Source organism: Pithys albifrons, chromosome 7 (genome assembly GCF_047495875.1).
Source record: "Pithys albifrons albifrons isolate INPA30051 chromosome 7, PitAlb_v1, whole genome shotgun sequence".
Taxonomy (NCBI): domain Eukaryota; kingdom Metazoa; phylum Chordata; class Aves; order Passeriformes; family Thamnophilidae; genus Pithys; species Pithys albifrons.
The window spans coordinates 57,726,797-57,738,884 of NC_092464.1; the positions used below are offsets into that span (position 1 = coordinate 57,726,797).

At 55.7% G+C, this 12,088-nt stretch overlaps 3 protein-coding genes across 4 annotated transcripts in view; 2 read left to right on the plus strand and 1 right to left on the minus strand.

Annotated features, from left to right (window-relative positions):
* LOC139673814 (zinc finger protein 850-like) overlaps positions 1 to 12,088 on the plus strand; it is a 701,437-nt gene that overhangs the window by 198,369 nt on the left and 490,980 nt on the right. The gene's annotated exons all lie outside the window — the stretch shown is intronic.
* LOC139673885 (zinc finger protein ZFP2-like) overlaps positions 1 to 12,088 on the minus strand; it is an 89,168-nt gene that overhangs the window by 18,126 nt on the left and 58,954 nt on the right. The window lies entirely within an intron of this gene.
* LOC139673835 (class I histocompatibility antigen, F10 alpha chain-like) lies at positions 1,729 to 7,392 on the plus strand. 2 transcript variants are annotated; one of them, XM_071559667.1, is made up of 8 exons: positions 1,729 to 1,837; positions 3,915 to 4,178; positions 4,973 to 5,248; positions 5,358 to 5,630; positions 5,746 to 5,853; positions 5,957 to 5,990; positions 6,117 to 6,149; positions 6,485 to 7,392. In XM_071559667.1, the coding sequence occupies exons 1-8, from the start codon at positions 1,762 to 1,764 to the stop codon at positions 6,537 to 6,539; spliced, it is 1,119 nt and encodes a 372-aa protein (XP_071415768.1). In that variant the 5' UTR covers positions 1,729 to 1,761; the 3' UTR covers positions 6,540 to 7,392. The 2 variants fall into 2 exon arrangements, with proteins under 2 accessions (XP_071415768.1, XP_071415769.1); XM_071559668.1 differs by lacking the exon at positions 6,117 to 6,149 and having other exon boundaries at positions 5,952 to 5,990; positions 6,482 to 7,392.

The window sequence follows — 12,088 nt, forward strand, 5'->3', positions numbered from 1 at the left end:
ACAGTTGTCTTGGTTTGAGATAAGCAACTGCCAACCCCCCCAAGCATGGAGAGAAAAGCCTCCCTCCTAACACCTGGGAAAGGGAGGAAAAGAGAGGGGAAAGGAAAAAAACACTTCAGATGGCATTTATACTAAAACTACATATATTTTTACAGAAAGAAAGAGACAATTAGAAGAGAGTACAAATATTCACTCACACAAGTCTGCAACAACAACTTCCCCACCTCAACTTCATAACGAACACACAAATTCTACTGTCCTAACTACACATTACTTAAGAAAAACCTTATTCCCCAGGGAGACAAACTCAAGCAGAAAGGAGAGACCCAGAACAACACAATTTACTTTCCTGAGATACCCTGTGAGCCAGTGGTGGGCCTGGTCCTCTCCATCCCCCCTGGGGCAGCATCGTGCGTCCTCCCAAGAGCAGGGCTGAGAAGCGACTGCCTTATCCACTCCCACACTGGTTCCTCCTTCCCTGGAGATGATGTCATAATGTGGTATGGAATACAAAATTACTGGCTAGAAGAGGTCAGCTGTTAGCTCAGCCCAGCTCAAGTCAGCTGACAGCTTCGGCCTAGTCCAGACTTCAGAGCCCAAATCTAGGCCCACCTAGGGGAACCCACAACAAAGTCCCTGGTCATTCCCTATCCCTGGCTATTCCCTGTCCCTGAACCATTCCCTATCCCTGGGCCATTCCCTATTCCCTTACCATTCCCTGTTCTTGAACATTCCCTATCCCTGTCCATTCCCTCTCCCTGGCCATTCCCTGTCTCTGGCCATTCCCTCTCCCTGGCCATTCCCTCTCCCTGGCCATTCCCTGTCTCTGGCCATTCCTTGTCTCTGGGCATTCCCTGTCTCTGGGCATTCCCTGTCCCTGACCATTCCCTCTCCCTCGGCTCTGCAGGGCCAGGGGTGTCAGTGGGTCTCGGGGGGGTCCCTGCTCAACCCTGGCTCAGAACTGCGGCCCCGGCCGGGCCCGAGGGGCCCTGGGGGAGATAAACCCTGAGCCCCAGCTGGGCCAGAGCCACCCAGTTCCACCCAGTGGGGCCCAGGGCACTCCCAGCATGGGCCCAGTGGCTCCCGGTCACCTCCAATGTGGCTCCACTCACTCCCATATGATCCCAGTCACCTCCACCATGATCTCAGGTGCCCTCAGCATGGTCTCACCTGCCCTCAGAATGCTCCCAGTCACTCCCAGTATGATGCCAGTATGACCCCAGTCACCCTCAATGTGGTCCCAGTTTTTCCAAGTACGATCTCTGTCACCCCAGTTCTGGTCCCAGTGTACCCCAGTCCACCCCAGTCCATCCCAGCCTGTCCCGCTCCGTCCCGGTCCCTTCCCGGCACCGCCGCCCTTTCCCGATCCCGCCCCCGAACCAGCGGGTTTACGGCCGAGTTTCACCGCAGGGCGCGGGAGTTCAGCCCAGCCCGGCCCGGGGGTCCCGCAGTTCGTGGCCGTGGAGGGTCCCAGGGTGTCCCGGAGGGATCCAGAGGGGTCCCAGGAGGGGTCCCAAAGGGGATCCAGGTGAATTCCCGGGAATTCCCCCGTCCCCGGCCCCCCCGCGCTCCCTCGGACACGCGTTTCCCGTCTCACAACCTGCGCCGCCGGGATCTGCCCGGAGACCGATGACGTCACAGGCGGATCGGGCTGCCATTGGCGATCAAGAAAGAGCGGAGCCAATCGCGCGGCCGGAGGCGGCTCTGTGGGCGGGGCCTGGTCCGGGTCAGCGGCCGGCGGGGCCGCAGCGGAGCAGCGCGATGGCCCCAGCGCTGGGTCTGAGGGCGCTCCTGGGGTTCCTGGGGCTCCTGGGGGATCCGGGGGGGCCGACGGAGGGTAAGTGGGACCCTCGGAGTGGGGAACTCTGGAATTGCCATGCCCGGGCACGGAGAACTTCCTGAATCCCCATTCCTTGGGCATCGGGACCCCCCTGTACCCCATTCCTGGGCAGGAGAATTCCCCTTCCCCCCATTCCCAGGTACTGCGACCCCCCTGCACCCCCTCCCGCAGCACCGGGAACCCCAGCCCCTCCTCCCCTCCTTAGCCGGCACCGGGACCCCTGAACCCCCATTCCTGAGCACGGGAAACCTCCTGAACCGCAATTCCTGGACATGCGAACCCCCTGCAACCTCCGTTTCCAGGAAGGGAACCTCCCCCAAACCCCTATTCCAAGAAATAAGCCCCCCTCAACCCCCATTCCCGGCCACGGGAAACCCCTTGAGCCCCCATTCCTGGGCACTGGGACAGCCTGCACCCCCATTTCCGGCACTGGGACCCCCCCGGATCCTCATTCCTGGGACACCTTGGACCATCTTGTCCCTCACTGGGACCACCTGAACCCCCATTTCCGAAAACAGGGACCCCCCTGCACCCCATCCCCGGCTGCAGGACTCCCCGGAACCCCTTTGCTCTGAACAAATACTCCCCTGCAATCCCTTTTCCAGCCATCCTGCCTCTCACAGCCCCCTGATCCTCCCTTTTCCTTGACCCTGGGATGCCCTGAAACCCTATTCCTGCCCTTCCCAGCCCTTAGATCCCACTTTCCTCAACACTGGGGACCCCTGGACTGCCCTTTCCTGGGCACAGGGACCCCCTAGATCCTCTCTCTCTCCTTTCCCAGTCCCGTCCCCGCCTTTTACTTGAACCTTGGACCCTTCCTGACTCTCTTGGCTCTCCCAGTTCCACTTTCTTGTCCCTTGGACCTCCCAAACCTGCCAATCTGAGAGTCCTCCCAGTTCTTCACTCTCTGCTCTTCCTGCAGAGGGTCCCAGGCACTGGAACCCCCTTGGCCACAATTTCTTGGCACTGGGACCCCCCTTCACCCCCATTCCTGGGCATGAGGACTCTCTGCAGCCCACTCATATGGCACCAGGACCCCCCTATACCTGGTTATCCTGTAGCAGTACCCCCCTGCACCCCCTTTCCTGGCCATCCCACCTCTTCCAGACCCTCCTTTTCCTTGATCCTAAGCCCCCCTGACCCGCACTCCAGCCTTTCCCAGCCCGAAGTCCCTCCTTTGGTCTACACCAAACACCTCCAGGACCCCCATTCCCAGCCATCCCAGGTCTTCCTTTCTTGTGACCTCTGTTTTCTCGTCACTGGGGACGCCTGGACCCCCATTTTCCTGGGAACAGAGACCCCTGGACCTCCCATTCCACCTCTCCCAGTCCCTGCACTCACCATTCCTTTATCCTTGGATCCCCTTGGATCCCATCTTGTTCAGCACCAGGATCCCTCTGACCCCCCCTTATCCTGCACCAGTATCACCCTGTGGCCCTTTTCCAGCCATCCCACCTCTCCTATCCCCCCTTTTCCTTGACCCTGGGACCCCCTGAACCCCCATTCCTGGGCATGGGGACTCCCCTGCATGTCTCATTCAGCACCCAGACCCCCATAACCCTTTTTTTGGGGGACTGGGACCCCCTGCACATCCTTACTGAGCACTTTGACCCCCCTGTATCCCCTTTCCTGGGCACAGGCACCCTCCTACACCCCCCTGTGTACCAGCAAGACTCCCCTGAACTTCCATTCCCATACACTGGGACCCCCCTACAGCCCCTTATCCTGCACCAATACCCTCTGCACTCCCTTTCTCAGCCATTCCGGGTCTCCCCACCCTGTGACCCCCTTTCCCTGACCCTGAGGGCCCCTGGATCCCCATTTCCTGGACACAGGAACCTCTTGGACTCCCTGTTCCACCTCTCCCAATCCCTGTACCCTCCTTTTCCTTGAGTCTGGGACTCCCCTGAGGCCCCAGTCCTGTGCAGTGGGACCCCCTTGCACCCCCTACCCCGGCACCAACACTCCCTGCACCAACTTCCCTGGGATCCCCAAAGCCCTTCCTGGCTCTGTCAGCTCTCCCTTTCCTTTACCCTTGACCCCCCAGTTCCCCCAAATCTCCGTGTCCCCCCAGTTCTCCACTCCCTGCGGTACCAGCACATGACGGTGTCAGAGCCCAGCCCGGGGGTCCCCCAATTCCTGGCCGTGGGATTCCTGGATGGGATCCCCTTTATGCGCTATGACAGCGAGCGGGGCCGGGTGGAGCCGCAGACGCCGTGGATGGAGAAGGGACCCGAGCCGGGATTTTGGGATGGACAGACCAAGATCGCTGAGGTGCACCAGCACTGGGCTGCCGACAGCCTGGAGACACTGCGGGTCCGGTACAACCATAGCAGGGGTAAGTGGGGACAGCTGGGAATTGGAGAGTTCCATGGGGCTGGGCTGGGATCTGTGGGGCTGAGATGTGATCCATAGTGCTAGAAGAGATCTCTGGGCTGGAGGAGGATCTTTGGGTCTGGGATGGGATCTGTGGGCCTGGGGGGGATCTGTGAGTCTCATGAGGATCTGTGGGACTGGGATGAGATTTGTGGGGCTGACGGACATTTTTGGGGCTGGAATGGGATCTGTTGTGCTATGAGAGATGTGTGGGCTGGAGGGGGATCTTTGGGGCTGGGGAGGATCTGTGGGTCTGAGATGGGATCTATGGGGCTGAGGTGCATCTGAGGGGCTGGGATATATCTGTGGGGTTGGGTTGCAATCCATGGTGCTATGGGAGATCTCTGGGCTGGAGAGGGAATCTTTGGGGCTAGAGGAGATCTGTAGGGCTGAGGTGCATCTCTGGGGCTGGGATGTGTATCTGTGGGGCTGGGATGGAACCTGGGAATGGAACCTGTGAAGCTGGGATGAATCTGTGGGCCTGGGGGAACCTGAGGGGATGGGGGGAATCTGTGGGGCTGGGCTGGGATTTGTGGGTCTAGAGGGCATCTGTGAGTCTGGAATGGGATCTGTGGGGCTGGGTTGGGACTTGTGGGGCATTTGTGGGGCTGGGGGTGATCTGTGGGGCTAGGTGGAAATCCATGGGTATCCAAGGGTCTGGGATGAGGCTCTGTGGGTCTCCATCACACTCTGGATGGGGCTCTCTGGGGCTGGGACACAAGTCCATGGGTCTCTGTGGATCTGTTTGCCCCCCAGGTCTCCACACACTGCAGTGGGTTTCTGGCTGTGACCTCCTGTCCGATGGGACTGTCCAGGGATCGGACCGGTACAGCTACGACGGGCGGGATTTCCTCGCCTCCGAGCTGGGATCCAAGAACTTTGTGGCGGCCGACGTCGCTGCCCAGGTCACCAAGAGGAAAGGGGAATACGAATGGATCGAGGTGGAGGAGTGGACAAAATACCTGGGGCTCACCTGTCCAGAATGGCTCCAGATATTCATCAGATACGGGCAGGAGGCGCTGGAGCGCAAAGGTGGGGATGGAATTCCCATCGAAATGTGGAATTTGAGAATGGAGGACTTAGGAATGTGGTAATTTGCATGGGAATTCCATGGTTGGATGTCACCATTATCCCATTCCAGAGCCCCCCGATGTCCATGTCTCCGGCAAAGAGGAACACGGGATCCTAACTTTGTCCTGCCACGCGTACGGATTCTACCCCGGGATCATCGGGATCAGCTGGATGAAGGGGGATGAAATCTGGGATCAGGAGATGGAGTGGGGCGGGGTCGTTCCCAACAGCGACGGCACCTTCCACAGCCGGGCCAGGATCGAGGCGCTGCCGGGGGAGTGGGAGCAGTACCGGTGCCGGGTGGAGCACGCCGGGATGCCGGAGCCCGGGATCTTTGCCTGGGGTGAGGCTGGGAATGTGGAATGTGGGAAATGGGAATTTGGGAACTGGGAATTTGGGAATGTGTAGTAGTGAGATGGGGGTTTGTCTCTCTCTCCTCACACTTCCACCCTTCCCAGAGCCAGAATCCAACTGGAATTCCACCCCAGTGGTGGTCGCCCTGTCCGTCATCGCTGCCATCATCAGCAGCAGCCTCATCGGATTTGGTGTCTGGAAGCTCCAATCTGGTAACTCACGGGATGGGGGTTGGGAAGGGGCACAGATCCACCTGACAGCATTCCAGGGATCCTGTGCCACAGGTGCTGATCCTGCTTTATTTCCATAGGGAAGAAGGAGAGGAATGGATACAACACGACGCCTATGAGTGAGTACCAGCAGTGTGTCTGGATACAAATCCAGATCCTCTCCATGTGGATCCAGTGATGGATCTCAGGATGGATCCAGGTGTGTGATCCAGGCCAGAATCTCATGGATCTTCTGTTTTCCACAGTAGCATATGTGTGAACCGGCGGCTCCCCTGCAGGTACAGAGTGGGATCCAGGTGGGATTCCAGAGGGGAATCAGAGCATAGTGGATGGAGCAGGATTGGGATGGGATTCCAAATCAGGGCAGGATTCCAGAGTGAGATCAGAAGGAATTCTGGAGTGGGATCAGGACTGGATTATGGATCAGGATCAGGCTGGCTGGATGAAGGGGGATAGAGGTGGGATTCCACAGTTGGATTGGGTGGGATGGATGGAGCAGGATGATGATGGATTTCAGAGGAGCTCCTGCTCTCTGTGGGCTCCACAGCTGGATCAATCCCATGGGATGGGGACAGGGACATGGTGACTCTGTCCCCCACTCTCATCCCAGCAGGAATCACCACCTGAGCAATCCATGGAGCTGGATCCATCCCCTTCCCTCTTTCTGAGGAAGGCCAGAAGCTGCTGGCAGAGCTCATCCTGCATCTCTCACCCACCCTGGCACCCTGTAGCGTGTAAACAAGTCAAAAATATGTTTCTCCATTGTTTTCTGCCTCTCAGTACATTCTGCTAACATTGCTATGGCAGCTTTAGTGGAAAAGCTTTCTCAAGGAAATACTTCCTGCCAGAAGATCCTGCCTATGTGATCAGTTTCCCACATCTGGATGTGACTACGTGCCAAAGAACATGTGTAGAGATTAGGAAAGCATTATAAAAACCTGAAGGTGAATTCAGAAGTTGGAGGAACAAGAGACAAGGAGAAACCAGGACGCCTTGCCTAGTCTTCTTCTGATCTCTCTTCTCAGCTCGTCTTACTTTCCTTCCAACACCACCAGCCGTCATCTGCCGAGAGAGAGAGAGAGAGAGAGACTGCTTGTCAGCCTGGAGAGAGAGCATCGGCCTAGAGCGAGACTGCCTGGCAGCCTGAATGGTCTGTGACTGTCTGTGGAGGTATATCCTTTCTCTGAATTTTTCTCTTACAGGCTAAAATAAAGCACCCTCTTTTGCAGCTACTCCAGAAGCCGGTCGGGTTGTGAGGGGAAAAAAGGGCATTTTCATTTCAAAGACTCACCATCCTCTTGCAGCCATGAGATAACATCGTGGCAGAAACAGAGAGAGCATCTGCATCCCCCCCTTCCTCTCATTACATGGATAAGGCACTCAAGTAGTTTTTCATGGTGGTTTCTTTTCTCTGCTTCTATAAATAATCTTAAGCATTTTTCCTAACTTTTCTTATTTTTCCTCTTTTCCTTTCGCATCTCTCTCACAATCCATTAATAAAAATCAGTTTTTGGTATTTACAGATAACTTGAATTTTAATTTTGCTCAAGAGAATGATTCGAACTTGTAGTTCAATCTGCATCAAAAATTAAGCAGATCTGAACGTCACACCCCCAAATAGCCCCTGGGGGCAACTCCCTGCCCAGCACAAGGGACAGCACCAGGGTGGCCATCAGGGCCCCAAGGGGACAGTGGAGGGGATGCGGTGAGGACCCCCCATGTCGTGGAATGCCAGATCCTGTTCAAGGAAGGGGCATGGAAAAAGGGGGGGACTCAAGGCAACCATCACCCCCCACCCCCAGAGCCCGAGGCAGGGTGTCCTGGGGCAAAGCTCCCTGGGGAGACCCCCCAAGTCCCTGCAGCCTCCCTGAACAGGGGCAGGGGGAGCTGAGTGTCCCCGAAAAGACCTCTCCTCCCTCTTTCGGGGTCCCAGCTTGGGGGGTGGGACAGCAGCCAATCAGAGCCTGGAGAACAGCCCCCCAAGCCCCTCCTCCCTCAGTCTGGGCCTCAGTTTGCCCACCCTGAGCAGCCCTTGGGGACCCGAGGGGTGGCATCACCCCACCCCCATCAGCACCCCCTCGAGTTCCTCTCCCCCACCAATCTGGGGGCCCAGCAGACACGACCCCCCAGTCCCTGCACCCCTGGGATGGGGCGTGGGGGGTTTGTATCCAGAGGAAGGAAAACCAGGGGAAAGGACAAGGAATTGCAGCACAAGGTACTGAGAGGAAAAAAGTATTTCTCACTTCCCAGAATGGTGAAAATAAAAGATCAAGGTGTTGATCCTGACCTCTAAGAGAGGAGAATCAATAAAATATAATTGATTTATAAAACGTTGAAATCAAACAATAAATATTAGATGTATTTAAAAAAATATACAAACACACTGTTGTGGAACTAGCACGTATTCAGTTCAAGCCCTGGGGAATCCTTTTGCCTGCCCTCTAATTAGGAGCACTTTATTAGGTTAATTAACCACTGATTCATTACTCTCTATTCGTCTGACAGGCACAGGCCAGCACAGGCTCCACAGGCTGCAGGGCTGCTGCTCCTGCCAGGACTCAGGGCATTGGTTTTATTTGCCCCCAAAAGGGAAAACAGCCCCAGATCCCTTTGGCCGAGCGGAGGAGGGAACAGATTTGCGTCAGAAAGGACCATAAATCGTTTTTCCCCAGCTTTGGAAGAACAAACCAAAGAGAACTGAGGCGAGACCCCCTCAGTTGGGCCCTGGAGCGCGGGGAAGTCGCGTCGCAGCCGCTCCGGCTCCGGCAGCGGCACCGCCGGGTCCTGACGGGGAGGGGCGGGCGGGGAGGGGGAGCCGGGCGGGGAATCCCGGCGGGAACGAGAAGGGGAAGGGCAAGGGGAAGGGCCCTGGGGGAGCCGCTCCGAGGGGGCCCCGCCAGGCCGTGGCACTGAAGAGCCGCCCCGCGGGACGAGCGAAGTGCGAATACAAAGCACATAATGAAGGAAATGGAACAGAGATCGGCACTGAGGGGGCCCGGCCGGCACTGACGAGCCGCCCCGCGGGACGGGCCCTGTCGGGAGTCACCGGAGGTGGGGGCGAGGTCTGAAGAGAATAAAATGCAGAGGATAGAAATAGTAAAACAAAAGATCCGCACCGGGGGAGTCTCCGCCGCCCGATAACTGAAAGAACTGCACGGCGAGACGAGTGAGGAGGAGCGGCGGTGAAATAGTCGCCCTGGGTGGGGTGCGGGAATAAAATGGAATGGAATAAAATAGAGAGAGTAGAATAAAATGCACTCAAAGAGCCTTCCCGAGTCACCGAAAGAGCTGCCCCGAGGGACCCGCTGTCGGGTGGTGTCAAAGGGCTGCACCGAGGGGAGGGCGAGGAGTGACTGAAATTAAGCACAGAGAATAAAATCAATAGAATCAAAAGCCGCGCTCGGGGGGTCCCCGCCGCCCCGGATCTAAAAGAGCTGCCCCGAGGGAGCGGGGAGTGTGAGGGGCTGGAGACCGGCACGGAGGGGTCCCGGCCGTCCCGTGTCACTGAAGGAGCTGCACAGCGGGACAGGCGAGCTGTGAATACAATCGATTAGAGACAATAAAATAAATCGAATAAAACCCTGCGCCGAACGGTCTCCGCTCCGTATCTAAAACGAGCTGCCCCGAGGGAGCGGCGGGGATGGCACCGTGGAGGTCGGACGGTGTTCGGTGTGCCCGAAAAAGCCGCATCACTGGGCGGGGACAGAAGGGCGGCACCGAGGGACGGAAAGTGTGAACGGAATACAATACATAGAATAAAATACAATAAAAGAACCGCACCGGGGAGTCTCCAGTGCCCCGTGTCACTGAAGGAGCCGCACAGCAGTAACTACAGAATAAAATATAACGAAAAATATAAGGAATAAAACATCTGCGACAAGGAGTTTGTGCCGCCCGGTACCTCAAAGAGCTGCCCCGAGCGATCAGCGGGGCGGCCCCGGGGTGTGTGAAGGGGTGATGAGCGGCACCGAGGGGTCCCCGCCGGCCCGTGACACCCAAAGAGCCGCCCCGAGGGACCGGCCGGGGCCGAACGGCGGCAGAGCCGGAGCCGGGAAGCGACTGGAGCGGCGGAAACGAGCGGGGTGTGCCCAGCCGGCTCCGCTCAGCCCGAGGGCACCGGGGGGACATCGGGGGGTTGTTCCCAGCCGGCTCCGCTCAGCCCGAGGGCACCGGGGGGACATCAGGGTGTTGTTCCCAGCCGGCTCCGCTCAGCCCGAGGGCACCGGGGGGACATCGGGGGGTTGTTCCCAGCCGGCTCCGCTCAGCCCGAGGGCACCGCGCTGGGGCCGCCCCCCAGTTCCCAACCAGCTCCCCCAGCACGGCCCGGGCCCCGCCGAGCCGAGACACGCCGGGAAATCGCCTCCATGTACTAAAACCCCTTTCAATAAACGGTTTATCCCGTGACCTGCCCGGCCGAGCAGCCGCATCTCAGTGCCACAGCCCGGGCGGGGATTGGAGCAGCGGGGGAACCGCTGGCGGCAAATTCGGGGCACAACAGCGGCTTTGGATCGACTTGGGCAGGTTCGAGCTGGGAGGGAAGCGCGGACAGAGACCCACAAGTGTCTCGAGAGCCCTGAAGAATTCCTCCAAAATACACCCGAATTCCTCCCAGAATAGCTCTGAATTTCTCCCTCTCCGATATCTCTGAATTCTCACCAAATAACAGAAACCTCCTCAAATACTTGCGAGTGCTCCGAAATATTTGAAAGCTCCCGAAGTACTTCGGAATTCTCCCAGTATACCCCTGAATTCTTCCCAAAGCCGTCTCAGCTCCGCACAGGCTCCCACAGAGGCTCCTGTGTCTCTACGAGCGGGATTCGAGGGAGAATAAACAGAAGTTTCCTCCGAACGATTAAATTTACCCCCCGCCCCGAAATTAAAGTTTCATTATAATGATCAAACTTCCTCATTTTCTGCCTCCAATTAAACTTTTTGTTCCATAATTAACGTTTTCTCACTCAAACATTTTTCCTCCAATAAAGTTCCCCCCCCCGAAATAAAATTTCCTTTCTAATTACAACTAACTGAAAATTAAACTTTCTCCCCATAATTAAAGAGTCCTCCCCAATCTTACTTTTCTCTCCCAATTAAAATCTTCTCTCTCCAAGTAAAGTTTTCTCCCCTCATTAAGGTTTTCTGCCCCAATTAAATTTCCTCTCCAGTCAGAATAATCTTCCCGCATTAAAATCCCGTCAATTAAATTTTCTCCTTAATATTAAGTATTTCTCCCCCAATTAAATTTTGTCTTTCTAACCCCTCTTCTGGCTCCTCCTGGCCCCGACGTTCTGCAAAACCAAACCGAGAAGTATTCAAAGAAATAATAATTATTTTGATTTATTCTTACTGGAGTTTTTTCCTGGGGAATTTTCCTGCAGCTCCACCCTCCAGCTCCATCTGCTTTTCAGCCCTTTCCCAACTTTTCCAGCTTTTCTCCTCAGCTGGGCAGGGCAGATTATCCAAAAATGTGGATTTGGGGGTGCAGGAGGGGGTCGCTCTGCTCGGAGGGTCCCCGAGGTGACCCCAGAGCGGCCACGAGGACCCAGCGCGGTTCCCTCCAGCCCTTTTGATCATTTCCTTAATGTAAACGCTTCAAAAATAAGTGTTTTGTAACTAAATCACCCACTGCGGGGTTTAACCACAAAGTCTCATTTATTTTAAATAGTTTTTGAGGTTTTTCTTGTAATCCGTGGCTTGACAGCACCAAAGAAAGGCTGTGGGAAGGGCAGGTCAGCACAGCATCTTCTGTAAGGGTGTAAAGGTGACTGTGAGTGAAAGAAGAATAAGAATAAACTTGAGAGTATGGGGAAAATACAAACTAAAAAAGGAAAAAAATGAAAAAATCAGAAAAGTAAAAACTAGAATGAAATATAAAGACATAATAAAAAGAAATTATAGTAAACTTTTAAAAAATAAAAGTAATGGCATAGTTTTTCCTACTGGGATTTTGGGGTTATCCTCTTTTATCCCGTTTCCTGATACTGGAAGAAACTGGGAAAATTCCTACTTTTTCTTTTTTTCCCTTTTTTTTTTCCTTCAGGTTTTGGATACGTGAGGAAAAAAAATAGAAGTATTTTTACCTCTATAAAAAGATGGTGCTGGGCGTTCTGGGACTGGCCCTAAACTGGGATTACCACCCAAAAACGTGAAGAAAAAGGAGGGGACAAGGTTGGGAATTGGTCATAAAATGGTCCAAGTGTCCCATGGATTTGGGATTCAC

Bases quoted from the DNA above. Each gene is read 5' to 3' on its own strand.
- LOC139673835 (XM_071559667.1), top strand. From the start codon at position 1,762: ATGGCCCCAGCGCTGGGTCTGAGGGCGCTCCTGGGGTTCCTGGGGCTC. The intron at 4,179-4,972 runs GTAAGTGGGGAC...TTTGCCCCCCAG, and splicing joins CCGGTACAACCATAGCAGGG to GTCTCCACACACTGCAGTGG. The intron at 5,249-5,357 runs GTGGGGATGGAA...ATCCCATTCCAG, and splicing joins GGAGGCGCTGGAGCGCAAAG to AGCCCCCCGATGTCCATGTC.